The sequence below is a fragment of the Salvelinus namaycush genome, chromosome 11, assembly GCF_016432855.1.
Source record: "Salvelinus namaycush isolate Seneca chromosome 11, SaNama_1.0, whole genome shotgun sequence".
Classification (NCBI taxonomy): Eukaryota; Metazoa; Chordata; class Actinopteri; order Salmoniformes; family Salmonidae; genus Salvelinus; species Salvelinus namaycush.
The window spans coordinates 11,702,856-11,722,882 of record NC_052317.1 but is presented as its reverse complement, the minus strand read 5'-3'; the positions used below and the strand labels follow the sequence as shown (position 1 = coordinate 11,722,882).

The 20,027-nt window shown below is 43.9% G+C and overlaps 1 protein-coding gene across 1 annotated transcript; it reads right to left on the bottom strand.

Moving 5' to 3' along the window:
• Positions 1-12,720: 12,720 nt before the first annotated feature.
• otol1a (otolin 1a) lies at positions 12,721-16,424 on the bottom strand. The gene is made up of 4 exons (XM_039003379.1): positions 15,929-16,424; positions 15,616-15,705; positions 13,784-13,855; positions 12,721-13,610 (listed from the first exon to the last, which is right to left on the bottom strand). Exons 1-4 carry the CDS (start codon positions 16,422-16,424, stop codon positions 12,721-12,723), a joined length of 1,548 nt encoding a protein of 515 aa, XP_038859307.1.
• Positions 16,425-20,027: the final 3,603 nt, after the last annotated feature.

The window sequence follows — 20,027 nt, the reverse complement described above, 5'->3', positions numbered from 1 at the left end:
AACTTTGGAAGTATGCTTGGGGTCATTATCCATTTGGAAGACCCATTTGCGACCAAGCTTTAACTTCTTGACTGATGTCTTGAGATGTTGCTTCAATATATCCACATAATTTTCCTCCTCATGATGCCATCTATTTTGTGAAGTGCACCAGTCCCTCCTGCAGCAAAGCATCCCCAAAACATGATGCTGCCACCTCCGTGCTTCACGGTTGGGATAGTGTTCTGCGGCCTGCAAGCACCTCCCCTTTTTCCTACAAACATAATGATGGTCATTATGGCCAAACAGTTCTATTTTTGTTTCATCAGACCAGAGGACATTTCTCCAAAAAGTACGATCTTTGTCCCCATGTGCAGTTGCAAACAGTAGTCTGGCTTTTTTATGGCGGTTTTGGAGCAGTGGCTTCATCCTTGCTGAGCGGCCTTTCAGATTATGTCGATATAGGACTCGTTTTACTGTGGATAGAGATACTTTTTACCTGTTTCCTCCAGCATCTTCACAAGGTCCTTTGCTTTTGTTCTGGGATTGATTTGCACTTTTCGCACCAAAGTGCGTTCATCTCTAGGAGACAGAACGCGTCTCCTTCCTGAGCGGTATGACGGCTGTGTGGTCCCATGGTGTTTATACTTGCATGCTATTGTTTGTACAGATGAACTTGGTACCTTCAGGCGTTTGGAAATTGTTCTCAAGGATGAACCAGACTTGTGGAGGACTACAAAAAAAATTCTGAGGTTTTGGATGATTTCTTTTGATTTTCCCATGATGTCAAGCAAAGAGGCACTGAGTTTGAAGGTAGGCCTTGAAATACATCCCAGGTACACCTCCAATTGCCTCAAATGATGTCAATTAGCCTATCAGAAGCTTCTAAAGCCATGTTTAAAGACACAGTCAACTTAATGTATGTAAACTTCTGACCCACTGGAATTGTGATACAGTGAATTATAAGTGAAATAATCTTTCTGTAAACAATTGTTGGAAAAATGACTTGTGTCATGCACAAAGTAGATGTCCTAACCGACTTGCCAAAACTACAGTTTGTTAACAAGAAATTTGTGGAGTGATTGAAAAACGAGTTTTAATGACTCCAACCTAAGTGTCTGTAAACGTCCGACTTCAACTGTACACTTTCAGATTTTTTGTTGTTGTTGGTCAGGGGTCGTAACATAATAACAAAAAATAAAAGAAATTGAATGCAAACTGACCGCATGAAGCCTAAACAGATGAAATATTTGACTAAAACATAATCACTTCAAACCTTGATTGCATTTGGGAACATTGTCCTGCGTAGCGTGCCGTCTTTCAGATTGGATGTTAAAACGGGTGTCCTGACTCTCTGTGGTTATTCAAAATCCCATGGTGCTTATTGTAAGAGTTGGGGTGTTAACCCAGGTGTCATGGCTAAATTCCCAACCTGTAAACTATCAAAATAAAGAAAGTCACACACTCCATGTATATTCTCCCAGCAATTTAATGGGTATTTCCCAATGTTTCGGCATCACTGTGCCTTCCTCAGGGTGATGTCAGGAATACTTGAACCAGGTTATGTAGACACACAGTGCAATTAGTGTAACCAATGACAGTAGTGAGGGGTGTGTCATAATGATTAGGTTAATTCAAATGAATTAGTGAAACTGTTAAAAAATAGTACATGGCATATTAAATACACTGCTCAAAAAAATAAAGGGAACACTTAAACAACACAATGTAACTCCAAGTCAATCACACTTCTGTGAAATCAAACTGTCCACTTAGGAAGCAACACTGATTGACAATAAATTTCACATGCTGTTGTGCAAATGGAATAGACAACAGGTGGAAATTATAGGCAATTAGCAAGACACCCCCAATAAAGGAGTGGTTCTGCAGGTGGTGACCACAGACCATTTCTCAGTTCCTATGCTTCCTGGCTGATGTTTTGGTCACTTTTGAATGCTGGCGGTGCTTTCACTCTAGTGGTAGCATGAGACGGAGTCTACAACCCACACAAGTGGCTCAGGTAGTGCAGCTCATCCAGGATGGCACATCAATGCGAGCTGTGGCAAGAAGGTTTGCTGTGTCTGTCAGCGTACTGTCCAGAGCATGGAGGCGCTACCAGGAGACAGGCCAGTACATCAGGAGACGTGGAGGAGGCCGTAGGAGGGCAACAACCCAGCAGCAGGACCGCTACCTCCGCCTTTGTGCAAGGAGGAGCAGGAGGAGCACTGCCAGAGCCCTGCAAAATGACCTCCAGCAGGCCACAAATGTGCATGTGTCTGCTCAAACGGTCAGAAACAGACTCCATGAGGGTGGTATGAGGGCCCGACGTCCACAGGTGGGGGTTGTGCTTACAGCCCAACACCGTGCAGGACGTTTGGCATTTGCCAGATAACACCAAGATTGGCAAATTCGCCACTGGCGCCCTGTGCTCTTCACAGACTAAAGCAGGTTCACACTGAGCACATGTGACAGACGTGACAGTCTGGAGACGCCGTGGAGAACGTTCTGCTGCCTGCAACATCCTCCAGCATGACCGGTTTGGCGGTGGGTCAGTCATGGTGTGGGGTGGCATTTCTTTGGGGGGGCCGCACAGCCCTCCATGTGCTCGCCAGAGGTAGCCTGACTGCCATTAGGTACCGAGATGAGATCCTCAGACCCCTTGTGAGACCATATGCTGGTGCGGTTGGCCCTGGGTTCCTCCTAATGCAAGACAATGCTAGACCTCATGTGGCTGGAGTGTGTCAGCAGTTCCTGCAAGAGGAAGGCATTGATGCTATGGACTGGCCCGCCCGTTCCCCAGACCTGAATCCAATTGAGCACATCTGGGACATCATGTCTCGCTCCATCCACCAACGCCACGTTGCACCACAGACTGTCCAGGAGTTGGCGGATGCTTTAGTCCAGGTCTGGGAGGAGATCCCTCAGGAGACCATCCGCCACCTCACCAGGAGCATGCCCAGGCGTTGTAGGGAGGTCATACAGGCACGTGGAGGCCACACACACTACTGAGCCTCATTTTGACTTGTTTTAAGGACATTACATCAAAGTTGGATCAGCCTGTAGTGTGGTTTTCCACTTTAATTTTGAGTGTGACTCCAAATCCAGACCTCCATGGGTTGATAAATTTGATTTCCATGGATAATTTTTGTGTGATTTTGTTGTCAGCACATTCAACTATGTAAAGAAAAAAGTATTTAATAAGAATATTTCATTCATTCAGATCTAGGATGTGTTATTTTAGTGTTCCCTTTATTTTTTTGAGCAGTGTATATTACGCTATTGTTATCATATAGAAACATAATGGAATATTGTACATCATATTAGCATCAACATACATCGTTTCATTCATTTTCACATAATAATTTCATATTTCATTTTTGTTACATGTAATCTTTTGGTTCAACCTTAATATATAATGAGCATCATCAACGGGGGGAACATATTAGGTGTACGCTAATAAGCTGTAAAAAAAATATTTTTCAATTTATAAGACTTGTTCATGAAGGAAAATGGTGTTCATAAGAAAGGCCTGAGATGAAAGTCAATATTCAGACCACTGGGTTTCAATGTTTTTAGATAGGATATCCAGTAAGCCTCGCTTTGTAGTAGTAGGATCTCGATGATCTCGACCTCCTGTCCTTGGTAGAGCAACATGCACAATGCCTGTGTATTTGAGGGAGGAGATTGGATGGTTAGCTTCAACAAAGTGATCTGCTACTGGATAGTCAATGTTCTTACACCTGATTGAGCTGCGGTGTTCAGCTATGGGTTGTTTTAACTGTCTTTTCGTTTGTCCTACGTAGGCTTTTCCACATGAACAGGTGATGAGATAGATTACTCCCTTGGTCTTGCATGAGATGATACCCCTAACAGGGATCTTTCGACCTGTATGTGGGTGTCTGAAGAAAGACGTTTTTATAGTGCTATTGCACTGTGCGCATGAGTCACATTTGTAGTTCCCATTTGGGATAGGTGTCAAGAGTGTCTGAGTAGGCTCAGGGGGCTCAGGGGGCAGGTCAGATCTCACCAAACTATCTCCAATATTGCAACCACGCTTATAGACCACCAGTGGGGGTTCCTTGAAGAGGTGTGCGATTTTTTTGTCTGATTGCAGAATATGCCAGTGCTTTTTCAGGATTGCGTTCATTTTCTCCGAACCCTTGGTGTATTTAGTGCAAACAATGGTTGTGTTGTTTTTCTTCTTTGGTTGAGATTTTAGTAATTCCGCTCTTGGTTTTTGAGATATTTTCATCATTGCAGCATCAAGAGTTTTGTCTTTGTAGCCTCTCATTTTGAATTTATCTGTCATTCTTTTAGCATTGCTGTCAAAATCTGTCTGGTGGCCACAGATCCGTTTAACCCTGCATAACTGACTGTATGGTAGACCATTCTTGTGGGGAAGGGGATGCATACTATCCGCACATAGCTGGGTATTGCAATCTGTGGGCTTTGTCTATAAGTATGTGTGTAATGCATCATTCTCTTTGATGATCCATAAGTCCAGGTAGTTTATTTTTCTCTCATCAGTCTGCATGGTGAATTTGAGGTATTCAGAGCTCTCGTTTAGTAGAGTTTGGAATTCATTTAGTTCCTGCTGACTTCCTTCCCAGAGCACAAAAGCATCATCTATGTATCTCCTCCATGGGAGGATTTTAGAAAGTAAGGGGTGTGTCTCTGTTTTAAAAAGGAATGCTTCTTCAAATTGTCCTACATACAGGTTTGTATAGTTGTGGGAAAAAGGGGAGCCACGGCTACACCCCGAATTTGAAGGAAAAAGTCTGACTCAAAGACAAAGTAGTTATGGGATAATACCAGTTCAGTAAGTTGTAAGATGCAATCATTGGATGGAGCAAGGGTAGAGTCTCTCTGCTGAAGGAAGTGTTGTAGCGCCTGCAAGCCTCCAGTGTGTGGGATGTTAGTGTACAAGCTCTCCACATTAAAAGTGGCCAGCAGAGTGCCCTCTGGTATCCTTCCTAAGCCCTCTATCAATGAGATCACGTGACTAGTGTCTTTGACATAAGATGGGTGATTCTCAACCATCCGTTTAATGTGGTAATCCACAAATGTACAAATATTGGATGTCACAGAGTCGATTGCTGCTACAATGTGTCTACCTGGAGGAGGAGACACTTGTTTGTGTAATTTAGCGACTGTATAGAAAGTTGGTATCTTGGGAAATTTCACACATAGAAATTCAACTTCTGTTTTAGTGATTTGTCCTGATTCCAAACAGCTTTCCACTGTGGATGAGATATGCTGGAATTCCGGGGTAGGGTCACAATTCAGTTTGTGATAGAAGTCACCTTTAGATAGTTGTCGGTGACATTCATTCACATAGTCACATTTGTTTTGTACACAAATTCCTCCTCCTTTGTCACATTTTTTAATGATAATTGAAGGATCTGACTAAGTCCTTAAGAGCCATTCTCTCGTCTCTACTCAGATTATAGTAGGATTTGTGTTTCTGTTTGTCTTTCAGTAAGTCACCTACATCATTTTCAACAATCCTACAGAAAGTTTCTATGGACGCATTGTGTTTGGGGGGAGGTACAAATGAACTTTTTGCTCTAAATGTGGTTCTCTCATAGTTCTCAGGTACCTCAGCTGGGTTAAAGGCTCCATCTCCTCCTTGACTCACGGTAGGACACGTAGATCTATTGATTAGCGTGGTAGACCTATGTATACATCTCACCGAGGATGACATTTCAAGTGGAGTCATGTAAATTTCACTCTTATCAAAGAACTCACGAAATCTCAGATTACAGAAAAACTTGAATAGATCTATCTGGACATCAAAGTCATTAATGTATGCAGTGGGTACAAATGTTAACCCCTTATTCAGAACACTGAGGTGAGCGGATGTCATTGTCTTACTTGATAAATTGAAGACATTTAGCTCCTGTTGGACTGGGGGCTCATCCTGGGTCTCAATTGATAGGTGTCGCGGGATGGTAGTGGATTTCTTCTTCCCCCGACGTATGCGTCGAACCCTCTTACGTGCTGGGGGTGTTGGCCTCGACGTTGTCCCCGGTGTCCCCGCCCTCTGTTGTAGAAAAAGCGCTCACCGTTGGTAGAGGAGCCAGAGTTAGCGTTGTCTGTGGATAGTTGGTCTGACAGAGGCACACGACGTCTGTCATCGGCATGTCTCTTCCGTTTTTTTGGTTTCTTGTGCTCAGAGTCTCGCCAGAGATATATTAGTCCGTTGTACTTATCTTCCAAATCGCTTTATACTTCTTGATTTTCCTCTCCTTCAGTTCGGTTGTAATCTTAGTCTGAAGGTCAGCGTTACTCATAATGAGATCATCCAGTTTAATAGGGTCATTAAACTCATCTCGTAGTCTACGAGTCGTAGAGCTTCTGTGCATTTCCAACTGAGGTTGCGATCTCGGTAATATCCTTTTTAAGTTGTTCAATGATCAGTCATCAGGTCTATTGAACATTTATTTAGTGTAGCACACCATCGTTCAAAAAACATTGAGCCCCAGTGGTCTGAATATTGACTATGAACACCATTTTCCTTCATGAACAAGTCTTATAAATAGAAAAAATATTTTTTTAGCTTATTAGCGTACACCTAATATGTTCCCCCTGTTGATGTTCATTATATATTAAGGTTGAACCTAAAGATTACATGTAACAAAAATGAAATATGAAATTATTATGTGAAATTGAATGAAAGAATGTATGTTGATGCTAATATGATGTACAATATTCCATTATGTTCCTATATGATAACAATAGCGTAATATATTTAATATGCCATGTACTATTTTTTAACAGTTTCACTAATTCATTTGAATTAACCTAATCATTATGACACACCCCTCACTACTGTCATTGGTTACACTAATTGCACTGTGTGTCTACATAACCTGGTTCAAGTATTCATGACATCACCCTGAGGAAGGCACAGTGATGCTGAAACGTTGGTAAATACCCATTAAATTGCTGGGAGAATATACATGGAGTGTATATTTTGATAGTTTGATAGTTTGTAGGTTATTCGCCGTTAGTAAGCACCTCCACACAAACTATTATTCTGGGTGTGCGCCAGCTCATGTTTTTTAATCTAAATTCCCAACCTGGCCACATTCCATCATGGCCACCTAATCATCCCCCTCATTCCTAATTGGCATATATCACTCCTCTCCACCTGGTAGCTGATGTGTGGTGGGAGTTCTGGTACAAAAATGGTCGCCGTGCATCACTGAGGTGGGTGCTACATATTGGTGGTGGATGAGGTGAGTACGTAAAGTGCTTTGAGTACCTCAGTTAGTAGAAAAGTGCTATATAAATTCAATCAATTATTATTAATTATTATTTGTATACGATCACATATGTCTCTCTATTATCTGTGGGAATACTTCGGAACAGATTTCTAAAATTAAAATAGCTGATTTCCTGGTGTTTTTAGTCTTGTATGCCTAACAATGAAAATAAAAATATATATATCTACTCTTTTTTTTTTGCTCAGAAACCTTAGATTGCCAAGTAAAACCACATTTGCCCATGGGCCATCAGTTGGGGAATCCTGGTGTAGTGTGTATAGAGTCAGTGCAAGAAAGGGTCAATGCAGATAATCCGTGTAACCATTTACACAACTATTTACCAGTCTTATGGCTATTTAGCAGTCTTATGGCTTGGGGGTAGAAGCTGTCTTGGAGCCTGTTGGTCTGAAAGCCGATGCTCCGATATTGTTTGCAGACGGAAGCAGAGTGAACAGTCTATGGCTTGGGTGGCTGAAGTCTTTGGACATTTCTTGGGCCTTTCTCTGACACCGCCTGATATAGAGGTCTTGGATGGCAGGGAGCATGGCCCCAGAGATATACTGGGCCATCCGCACCACCCTCTGTAGTGCTTTGCTGTTGAGAGTGGTGCATTTGCCATAACAAGTGGTGATGCAGCCAGTCAAGATGCTCTTGATGGTGCAGTTGTAAATCTTTTTGAGGATCTGAGGGCTCATGCCAAATCTTTTCAGCATCCTGATATGGAAGAGGAGCTTTCATGCCCTCTTCACAACTGTGCAAGTGTGAGTTGACCATGTTAAGTCCTTAGTGATGTGGTCGCCAAGGAACTTGAAGCTCTCGACCCGCTCCACTACAGCCCTGTCGATGTGGATTGGGGCCTGCTCTCCCCTCTTTCTCCTATAGTCCACGATCAGCTCCTTGGTTTTACTGACATCGAGGCAGAGGTTGTTGTCCTGCCACAACATTGCCAAGTCTCTGACCTCCTCCCTGTGGGCAGTCTCATCGCTGTCTGTGATCAGGCCTACCATTGTTGTGTCGTCAGCAAACTTGATAATGGTGTTGGAGTCATGCGTGACCAGCCAGTAATGGGTGAACAGGGAGTACAGAAGAGAACTAAGCACGCACTCCTAAGGTGCCCACGTGTTGAAGGTCAGCGTGGCAGAGGTGTTGATGCGTTGATGTCTACCCTCACCACCTGGGGCCGGCCCGTCAGGAAGTCCAGGATCCAGTTGCAGAGGGAGGTGTTCCGGGTCCCAGGGTCCCGAGCTTAGTAATGAGCTTGAAGAGGACTATGGTGTTGAATGTTGAGTATTTTAATATAATGCCGCCGGAGGGGAGGGCTCCCAACCAAGTGTTTTATTTTGTGTTTTTTTTGCATTGTTTATAACTTATTTTGTACATAATGTTGCTGCTACCATCTCATGTGACCAAAAAGAGCTTCTGGATATCAGAACAGCGATTACTCACCTCTAACTGGATGAAGATGTATTTTTTGAATGAGTACGACACCAAGGATATACTGCTTCCCTGAGGCCAAGCCCATATCCCCATCATTCACGTGAAGAAAAGATGGAAATACAGCTGGTTAAGATCGGGGTGCCTTGTGAGAATTCACGGCGAGTGGGTAACCTATCTCTACCATCCGTTCTATTGGCTAACGTGCAATCACTGGAGAATAACCTGGATGATCTCCGTTCGAGACAATCCTACCAGCGGGACATTAAAAACTGTAATATCTTATGTTTCACCAAGTCGTGGCTGAACGACGACACGAATAATATACAGTTGGCTGGGTTTTCCATGCATCGGCAGGACAGAACAGCTACGTCTGGTAAGACGAGGGGTGGGGATGTGTGTATATTTGTAAACAACAGCTGGGTCACGAAATTTAAGGAAGTCTCGAGGTATTGCTCTCCTGAGGTAGAGTACCTCATGATAAGCTGTAGACCACACTATCTACCAAGTGAGTTTTCATCTTCTTTTTTTGGTAGCCGTCTATTTACCACAACAAACCAATGCTGGCACTAAGACAGCACTCAACGAGCTGTATAAGGCCATAAGCAGACAAGAAAATGCTCATCCAGAAGCGGCTCTCCTGGCCGGGGACTTTAATGCAGATGATGTGGATGCTACACTACAGGACTGTTTTGCTAGCACAGACTGGAATATGTTCCGGAACTCATCCATTGGCATTGAGGAGTATACCACCTCAGTCACCGGCTTCATCAATAAGTGCATCGACGACGTTGTCCCCACATTGACCATACGTACATATCCCAACCAGAAGCCATGGATTACAGGCAACATACGCACCGAGCAAAAGGCTAGAGCTGAGGCTTTCAAGGAGTGGGACACTAATCCAGGTGCTTATAAGAAATCGTGCTATGCCATCAGACGAACCATCAAACAGGCAAACTCTCAACCTGCTCATCTAACCTGCTTCAGTTTGTCACCACCCTCATCAACAAGTCCCTGCTGCCCAGGGAGGTACCTTACTGAGGAAACTCAACTTTGGCCATGACATCCTATTCAACTACAGGCCCATCTCCAACCTCCCCTTCCTATCAAAAGTACAGGAGAAGGTAGTTGCAAACCACCTTCAATCAACTGTACAAAGTGTTCCAGTCTGGTTTCCGGCCCTTGCACAGCACTGAAACAGCTCTGGTGAAAGTTACCAGCAACCTACTGATAGCTTGAGATTTTAGATCACCTTGCCTCCTCCTCTTAAATCTCAGTGCTGCCTTTGACACCGTTGACCACAGCATCCTCTTGCCGTGTCTCAGAGAGCACACTGCAGTGCTCCTCCTACCTCTCCAACAGGAAGCTATACATCACCATTGGAGAGTCCAGGTCGGAGGAGTCTACAGTCACATGCGGTGTCCCAGAGGGGTCAGTGCTGTGACCTATTCTACATGCTCCCTCTCGGCCAAATCCTCAGAGACTATAACTATAACTTCCACCGCTACGCTGACGATGCCCAGGTATATATTAACACCAAACTGGACACCATCTCAGCCTCATCAAAACTTGGCAGCTGCCTAGATGACATCAGGGCATGGATGAAAGAGAACTTCCTCCAACAGCAGCAAGACTGAGGCTATGCTTATTGGGACACCCAAGCTGGTCACCAGTGGTAGAAACATCTGCCCTACAATTGACGGTCAAGCCATCCATATGTCCTCTGTCATCTCCAACATGTGAGTCAAGTTTGATCCTTCTTTGTCATTTGATGCCCACATAAAACATAACTGCAAAACATATATTTTTTCCATCTAAGAAACATCGCCCAGCTCAAACTATCGCCTTCATCTTCTCTCGGATCAACTACGGCAATGCTCTGTTTGGGGGCCTTCCAGCCAAATCACTTCAGAGGCTACAACTTCTCCAGAATAGTGCTTCTAGAGTCCTAACCAGGACCAAAACGTTATCCCACATCACTCCCTCCTTTGCTGAACTCCACTAGCTACTGGCCAACTGTAGGATTGACTTTAAAATCCTCCACCTCGTGTTTAAAGTCTTGAATGGATTGATTCCCACCTACAACAGCGACCTAATTTTTATCGAAGAGCCACCTTACACTCTCCGCTCCAGCAACTCACCACTGCTTCAAGTCCCGAAGACACGTCTCCTTACTATTGGGGACTGGGCATTCTACTGCCTTCCCCCTCGACCTATGGATTGCTCTCCCTGACCATCTGAGACCACTCCATCAATCAGAACATTTAAAATGAGCCTTAAAACACATTTCTACGGACTGTCTTTCTTATAGACCTAATCTGGAAAGTCATTTTAGCACCTAGCCTACTATTGCTTTTTCCTGCCTTGATACTAAATGTATGATGTTTTTATAGTTTTTGCTGTTATTTATTTTTTCATTGTTTTTGCCTATGTAGAGCTTTGAGATAACACTGTAATTAAATGTATTATTATACAAATTAAATGTATTATTATTTCAAAAATTATATCATACACCAGCTTAAATATTCAAAACAAAAATACTTGAAATAGAATTTAAGTTATTCTGAATTATATTTTATTCCATGTATTTCTGTTTAGCTTTTTTTTAATGCCTTTTAAAAGAATTAATCTCATAAACAAATAGTCTGCTTTCCCTCCATCCAACTCCAAGAAGATGACATCATGTAGTTATAGGGAGGTCATAGACCGGTCATAGATTCTGCGTTGCATCGTGCCCAAGAACAGCCCTTAGCCGTGGTATATTGGCTATATATCACATCCCCTCGTGCCTTATTGTTTAAGTAATAACAGAGTATAAACCTGCTTTATTTAGATTTCTAATTCTATTTGGCTATCGGAGCTTGGATAGTGTAACACATATGTATAGCATGTGTGTGTGTTTGTGCTGTTGATATTCCTTTTCATGAATATCAACATTATTTTCATGTATTTAAACATGATTTTTTACATGATACTGTACAATCAATACAATCCTCATTCAGCCCTCCTCTTCAAACTGTGATATCCCAGTGCCCTCTAGTGGGAGAAATAAAATGTAAGTTTCAGTCAGACATATTTTGGTGGTGACCATATACGAGTACATTAGTTGGCTTTAATACATAATGCATTCATATATCAACCACCATCCCTCCCAGACCTTGGAGCTGTATTTCTATGACACAACAATGATGAAGGCTCATTACTTTAAGGAGCACATTCAAGTAGTAATGGGTGAAACTGTCCCTAATCAGAGCTGGGATTGGGCAGTTGACAAAACTAAGGGCTCTATTCAATCAGATCCGCATTGGCCGACATCCGCATAACGGTTGTTTTGGCAGTGTTGGAGGTGGAACTGCGTTAGAGCTGTCAAATCCACAAGTAGCTCCTGATATTATACCTAAAGTGGACATTGCCATTGGCTGCATGGAGACGCATTAGGAGAAATTCCATGCAGCCTTGTTTACAAGTTCAAACACTGGAATGTGAGATGTAGTCTACACCTCGATTAGGCTAATAGAAATCCTCATTATTTTGTTTTATGATTTTGCGACATTATTTATGTATAGACTACACTTTCTCACTCTGAACTTCTAATGCGAGTTGGGCAGGTGTGGCTTTGTGACAACTATTAAGAGCAGCTGCTCACCAACTTGACAGCTCCAACACAGCTACATGTCCGACACCGCCAAAACATTAGCTATGCGGGTGTTGGCTATCGCCGGTTAACGCTTGATCTCATTGAATCTAAGGCTAAGATCAGTAAAGTCTAGATATGTTCAAGTCTATATACTCACACAATATTCATTTCAAGCATTAGCAGTGTTTTATTGCATTGTCAGAACGCGTACAGCCTTCCCCATCCAAATACAGCAAGCATTTGGTCAGATTGTTTTGATAGCAATACGCAGAAATATAGGTAGTAGCAGTAGCAATATTGACAGAGATGATTTAGCAGAGTAGTGCAAAGAGTTTGGAGGGGATGCAGAGTTGTCAGATAAAGGTCATGCAGAGGTCAAGTCGGGTTCACAGGCGAGGTTGTAGGTCAGGCCTTGGGGTCAGCATAGAGCAGGAAGCCAGTGAAGGTGCTGTCGTCTTCGCTGCTGGAGTAGACTCCGTTCCAGTCCCTCAGCGTCTCCAGCCATACCTGGTCCCCTGATGCCAGACGCAGCAGAGCCAGATTGGACGCCTGGTCGATGTCCTGACCGTACAAGGAGTCACGCGTCCGCAGCTTCTTCACGCCGTTAATCACCAGTGCGGCACGCAGGGGCCGATTGCGCACAGTGATGTGGTAGGAGAACACATAGACCCCGGGGTGGGTGCAATTGAACTTGCTGAGCATTGGGTCCCAGTGTTCCTCTTCATTGTAGAGGACCTTGTCGAACTTGACGGGAAGGCCTGGAGGGGGGAAGGACTTGCTGGGGAAGAGGCCCACGCTGAAGGCTGAGCGTATCTGCTCTGCGGTCTCCCCCTGGGGGCCCTTGGGACCCCGCACACCTCGTGGGCCCTTGGGGCCTTTCTCTCCTTTCGGCCCAGGCATGCCCCTCAAGCCTGGGGGACCCGGAGGCCCCCGCCCCCCTGCCTCCCCTTTCCCTCCCGGGGAGCCTAGCTGACCCCTCAGACCTACAGGTCCTGGTAGACCATTGGTTCCATTTACTCCCGGGGGTCCCACCAACCCCCTCGGCCCAGGGGGGCCAGGTAAGCCCGCCTCCCCTTTCTCTCCCTTCTCCCCAGTTGGACACTCCCCCATCTCTCCCTTTTGGCCATTCTGTCCCATTGGGCCAGTCAACCCGGAGGGACCTGCAGGGCCTATTCTACCCAGGTCACCTTTCTCGCCCTGGGTCCCATTCCGCCCAGGCTTTCCGCTTTCTCCCAGGTCTCCTTTCAAGCCAGGGAGGCCTGTTTCTCCTTTTTCTCCTTTGGGGCCCAAGTCACCTGTGAGAAGGAAATGAGTCACTTACTGTTGCAAGAAAGTCTTTGATAGTGAAATAACAGTTGACATTCAGTCTAATAAGATGACTGTTCTCCCCTAATAGAGTGTGGTCTTCTAGCAATAGCATTATACTAGGGCTACTCTACTCTGATGACATCTAAGGAACATTGTATACCTTTCTGCCCCTGTTTCCCAAGTATCCCTGGAGCACCAGACATCCCCGTGTCTCCTTGATCACCTTTGTCACCTGTCAAATAGAAAGAGAGAAGGATTGGTGTCTTAAACGTGTGGGTATAGATATCAGTCCCCAGCATTAATGCTCCATTTTAGATCAAAGTTACAGATTTGTTGAAATCAGCACCAGAAAGCGAAGTGTTCAAGAATGAGATAACAGATAGCATAGTAGCTAACACTTTGAGATAACAGATAGCATAGTAGCTAACACTTTGAGATAACAGATAGCATAGTAGCTAACACTTTGAGATAACAGATAGCATAGTAGCTAACACTTTGGGCAATAAATGTAAAAACCAAGATTACATTCTTTTTAAACACCTACACCAGTAGAAATCCACTTTTTTTGAGCTGAAAGACGATGACCAGAGCTTACCCATGATGTTGAACAACGATTTAAGTCAATAAGTCATCCTTTCTTTTAGTCAAAGTATTATATATTTGGGCTTGAAGTGACAAATCTGAACTGCCCACTTTGTGAAAATCCATGGAAATGTGGTGTCTTTTACTATGATGTGAAATACAATTTATTTTCTGTCTACGTTTTAATTCAGGGCTGGGTTTTGTTTAATTGTTACCACCCACCAGCATGGAATTGTTTATGAATCAGAAACAGCTTCAAAGTTATTCCTTTTTGTGACTGAGATGATCGAAAAAGCCTTGTGTCCCCTTGGCCGCCTGAGCCATGGCGCAATAAACGTATGTTTTTGCACCTCCACATTCTTAACCAGAAAGTTATCATAATCATAATTTCTCAATTTGTCACTTATTTTTAAGCTAGTCTGTATAAAAAAATAACATATATACACTACCATTCAAAAGTTTGGGGTCACATCAAAATGTCCTTGTTTTTGAAAGAAAATCAAATTTTTGGTCCATAAAAATAACATCAAATTGATCAGAAATACAGTGCAGACATCGTTTATGTTGTAAATGACTACTGTAGCTGGAAACGGCAGATTTTTTATGGAATATCTACATAGGCGTACAGAGGCCGATTATCAGCAACCATCACTCCTGTGTTCCAATGGCACGTTTATCATTTTTAAAGACAAATTGATCATTAGAAAACCATTTTGCAATTATGTTAACACTGCTGAAAATTGTTTGTTCTGATTAAAGAAGCAATAAAACTGTCCTTCTTTAGACTAGTTGAGTATCTGGAGCATCAGCATTTGTGGGTTCGATTACAGGCTCAAAATAGCCAGAAACAAATAACTTTCTTCTGAAACTCGTCAGTCTATTCTTGTTCTGAAAAATGAAGGCTATTCCATGCGAGAAATTGCCAAGAAACGGAAGATCTCATACAACGCTGTGTACTACTCCTTTCACAGAACAGCGCAAACTGGTTCTAACCAGAATAGAAAGAGGAGTGGGAGGCCCCGGTGCACAACTGAGCAGGAGGACAAGTACATTAGAGTGTCTAGTTTGAGAAACAGATGCCTCACAAGTCCTCAACTGGCAGATTCATTAAATAGTACCCTCAAAACACCAGTCTCAACGTCAACAGTGAAGAGGCGACTCAAGAATGCTGGCCTTCTAGGCAGAGTTGCAAAGAAAAAGCTGTATCTCAGACTGGCCAATAAAAAGAAAAGAGTAAGATAGGCAAAAGAACACCGACACTGGACAGGGGAACTCTGCCTACCCAATTTGTGAATATGTATAAATAGCCTTCGTCATTCTTCAGAGGTGAAACCAAAATGTGCATTTCCTCTCTAGGTCAGGAAATGAGGGGTCCTTTTAAAAGTTGTATTTAAGAGTTGGCAAGCTAACCTTTATCTCCTTCAAGTCCAGTAGCTCCAGGCATACCATCCAGTCCAGGAGGTCCAATGAGTCCCACATCACCTTTCTCTCCAGGTACACCTGAAAGAAGACAGAAGGAAGGAGGGGAAGAGCAGAGGTAGGGGAGTTGGGGATATGAGGAGCTATTTAGGAGTACACACCATGCACACACACAAAATACTGTATGCAAGCACACCAAACACAAACTACGAGTCATGGTCACTATCCAGTACAGTCACGATCCCTATGTATACTTTTAGTCACTCTGTACTAAAATCGACACAATTTATATTCTTTAGTCTACCTGGAAGTCCCCTCTCCGCTCCAGGCCCTGGGGGCCCCCTCTCCCCTGGGGGCCCCATGGGGCCCTTTTCGGGCGGGCAGCACTCGCAGATGTTTAAGTAGCAGTGGCTGTAGTCCAGGGTATAGTTTCCCATGCCGGCCCCAGGGAGCGCCATGGAGTCTGTGTGGAACTCTGTGGGGTAGGCGTCGCCTGCGTAGGTGGTGCTGTCAGTGGGCGACATGGAGTAGGCGTCCGTCATGGGATCCTCTGTGGTCTCGTCGGTGCCCAGGCTACTGGAGGGGGCCATGGTGGTGGTGGTCTGCCTGAAGCCCAGACGGGCCGGCTGGTCGCCACCTCCTCCCCCTCCACCACCTCCTCCGGTACCACTACCGCGAGGGGGCTTCTTGGTATTCTGAGGCTTTGGTCTGCGGGTTGTTCTGGTTGCGGATGACTGGTTCGCCATCAAGACTACCGCCAGCAGGGTTGTGAGAATGGCGAGCAAACGAAGAGAGAGCATGTCAGCGGCTTTTGGTGTGCATTGATCTGAGAAGTGGAGAGAGAGAGAAAATAAACATAGATGAAGATAGTAAATCACATTTAGTAACAAGTAGCTATTAACTCGTGACCAATTCTGAGGACTGACCTAATCAAAAAAGTTACCTCGCATAAAAAGTGACCTCAAATGAAGCACTCTATGCTTACCTTTAAATTAAATGGTTTGCTGTTCATTCCATTCCCTGCATTTGGTGGATTCAACAACAAACCTCTTCCCTTTTATTGTGTCTGCTAGCCTTTTGCCTCCGTAGCTTGACCAATGAGAGAAGACTAAGGGACACACTGGGGATTTGGAGGAAGGGTGGGTTGGCACGGACACAAGGTGAGAACCTGAGGGATATGGTCATGATGTGCTAGAATAACATACTACAACGCAGGACTTTCTTTCCTTTCACCTTGTGTCTTTGTGATGTGTGATATGATGTTCTATATGGCTGCCACAAACAGACGTGCATGCACACGAACACACACACACACACACCTGTTAGTAATGGATCATACCCCATATGAGATGGTGGCAGGACCGTACGGTCAGGCATCAGGGCGACCACACCACATTGGCACCGCCTCAAAGCGGAAAGGGACCAAAACACAACCGCAGAGGGAGGGATACATTTCTCAAACGAGCCTCCATAACCACCTTGATCTAACATCCCACCAACTTTTAGGAAACCCAGTACTGCTGACTTTTACAACTCCTCTGAGGGCTTTATAGGTAGGATGTCAACCCTCTATCTTGACACCGGATGGGGTGTGGTTTGAGGCTTGAAGTTTGAACCCCCTCCGATGCTGTACTGTGGCCTCGTCTGTGAAACCAACACCAGCAGTCGCTATTGGCATGTGCTCCTCTGAAGCTTTAGGTGCCTCATGACAGGTTCCTACTCAAGGCTCCTACACCGAAACATGACCCTGCTTGATTGTCCCGTGAATGAAGTCATGATCAATGCAGACACAGAGTGCAACTTTTTCTTTATTTTTAAAGAAAAGAAAAGAAACACCTGGGGAGGTGTTCTGGGGTAAGGATTTTTTTGGGAAGTTGGGTACATGTAGGCTTAAATGGCTTTCGAACTCTAATCACATTCTCGATGTGCTTTTTTCTGAATGTCCACTAGCCATGAGCTATAGGGTTGGGGTAGGCCGCAACTATGTTCTTCATTCAACAGAGGGAGAGAATCAACCAAAGGAAGTTAAGATAGAGAGACCTTTGTTAAACAAATCTCGGCTCACATTTGATATCCAGCGGCTGTTGCCTTAAGATCTTATTCTTGAAAGTGAGAACGTCTGATGAATATGCATGTGTGACCATTGTGTGGCGCAAAATTGCAGTGAATTCTCTGGGTTCAACCATTTCTGTCTTGTGGAGTGAAACCTGCAGACCCATGGCCCTCCAGGAATTGAGTTTGACACCCCAAATCCCCAATATATATCTCAATGAGAGCTTCGTAATAATTTGGTCCATATTATAGCCTGGCTAACCCTTAACTCAAAGTCTTCCTGACTTCAGAGTCTGGAAAGGCTCCAGGATGTTGTAAGCAAGATTAGTCGATCATTACTGATTGGTTCTCCTCTGTCTCTTTCTCACTTAAACACCAACATGGACAGACCCATACAGCCCCCGAGCGCTGCCCCCTTCCAATACAATTGTTGGATTTTCAAATCCAAACAACAAGGGGTCTCAACCCCCCCATGGACAAAAAACGTTGAGAGAACCAATCAAAGCTCAAATCAAATCAAATGTTATTTGTCACATACACATGTGTAGCAGATGGTATTGCGGGTGTAGCGAAATGCTTGTGTTTCTAGCTCCAACAGTACAGTAATATCTAACAATTCACAACAATACACACAATACACACATCCTAAAAGTAAAAGAATGGAATTAAGGAATATATAAATATTAGGATGAGCAATGTCGGAGTGGCATAAACTAAAATACAATATAATAGAATACAGTATATACAGTTGAAATGAGTAGAACCGTATGTAAAGAGTATTTAAACATTATTAAAGTGACTAGTGTTCCATTATTAAAGTGGCCAGTGATTTCAAGTCTATGTTTTATGGGGCAGCAGCCTCTAAGGTGCATGGTTGCGTAAACAGGTGGAAGCCGGCTATTGATGGCTAATTAACAGTCTGATGGCCTTGAGATAGAAGCTATTTTTCAGTCTCTCTGTCCCTGTTTTGATGCACCTGTACTGATCTCGCCTTCTGGATGATAGCAGGGTGAACAGACAACTTCTGTATGAATACTGCACTAACAACGGGCTCCTTTCCAGACCAGTGTATCACAGTTCTCTCTCACTGTGTCCCACGTGAGTCGAGTCAGCCAGGCTACCCATGTTACATTACATGGTGCTAAAAAAGTGTGTATTCACATGTTATATACACTGAGTGTACCAACAATTAGGAACACTTTCCTAATATTGAGCTGCACCCCCTTTTGCCCTCAGAACAGCCTCAATTTGTCGGGGCGTGGACTCTACAAGATCTTGAAAGCATGCAACATTTATTTATTTGACCTTTATTTAAAAGGCAAGTCAGTTAAGAACAAATTCTTATTTACAATGACGGCCTACCAAAAGACAAAAGGCCTCCTGAGAGGATGGGGGCTTGGGATTAAAAATGTAAAAATACAATATAAATATAGAACAAAACACACATCACAACAAGAGAGACAACACAACACTACATAAAGAGAAACCTAAGACAACAACATAGCAAGGCAGCAACACATGACAACACTGCATGGTAGCAACACAACATGACAACAACATGGTAGCAGCACAAAACAAAGTACAAACATTATTGGGCACAGACAACAGCACAGAGGGCAAGAAGGTAGAGACAACAATATATCACACAAAGCAGCCACAACTGTCAGTAAGAGTGTCCATGATGGAGTCTTTGAATGAAGAGATTGAGATAAAACTGTCCAGTTTGAGTGTTTGTTGCAGCTCGTTCTAGTCGCTAGCTGCAGTGAACTGAAAAGAGGAGCCCATGTTGCCTCCAATGCTTCCCACAGTTGTGTCAAGTTGGCTGAATGTCCTTTGGGTGGTGGACCATTGTTGATACACATGGGAAACTGTTGAGTGTGAAAAACCAGTGGTTGACTTGGGCAGGAGCTCACCTGAGCAGAGTACCGGCACCTCAAATGTTCTACTGCTGGAGCTCTGGTTCCTCTTATAGAATATTAGCTCAAAAGTTTAGTGGAGCTCCTGCATCTAAATATAAACAGCACCGGCACACAAAATGAGTACTGGCACCTATTTCAGTCCAAGTCAAGTACTGTGAAAAACCCAGCAGCGTTGTAGTTCATGACACACTCAATACGGTTCGCTTGGCACCTACTACCATACCCCGTTCAAAGGCCCTTAAATATTTTGTCTTGCCCATTCACCCTCTGAATGGCACACATACACCATCCATGTCACAATTGTCTCAAGGCTTGAAAATCCTTCTTTAACCTGTTTCCTCTCCTTCGACTTCACTGTTTGAAGTGGATTTAACAGGTGACATCAATTTCATCTGGATTCACCTGGTCAGTCTATGTCATGGAAAGAGCAGG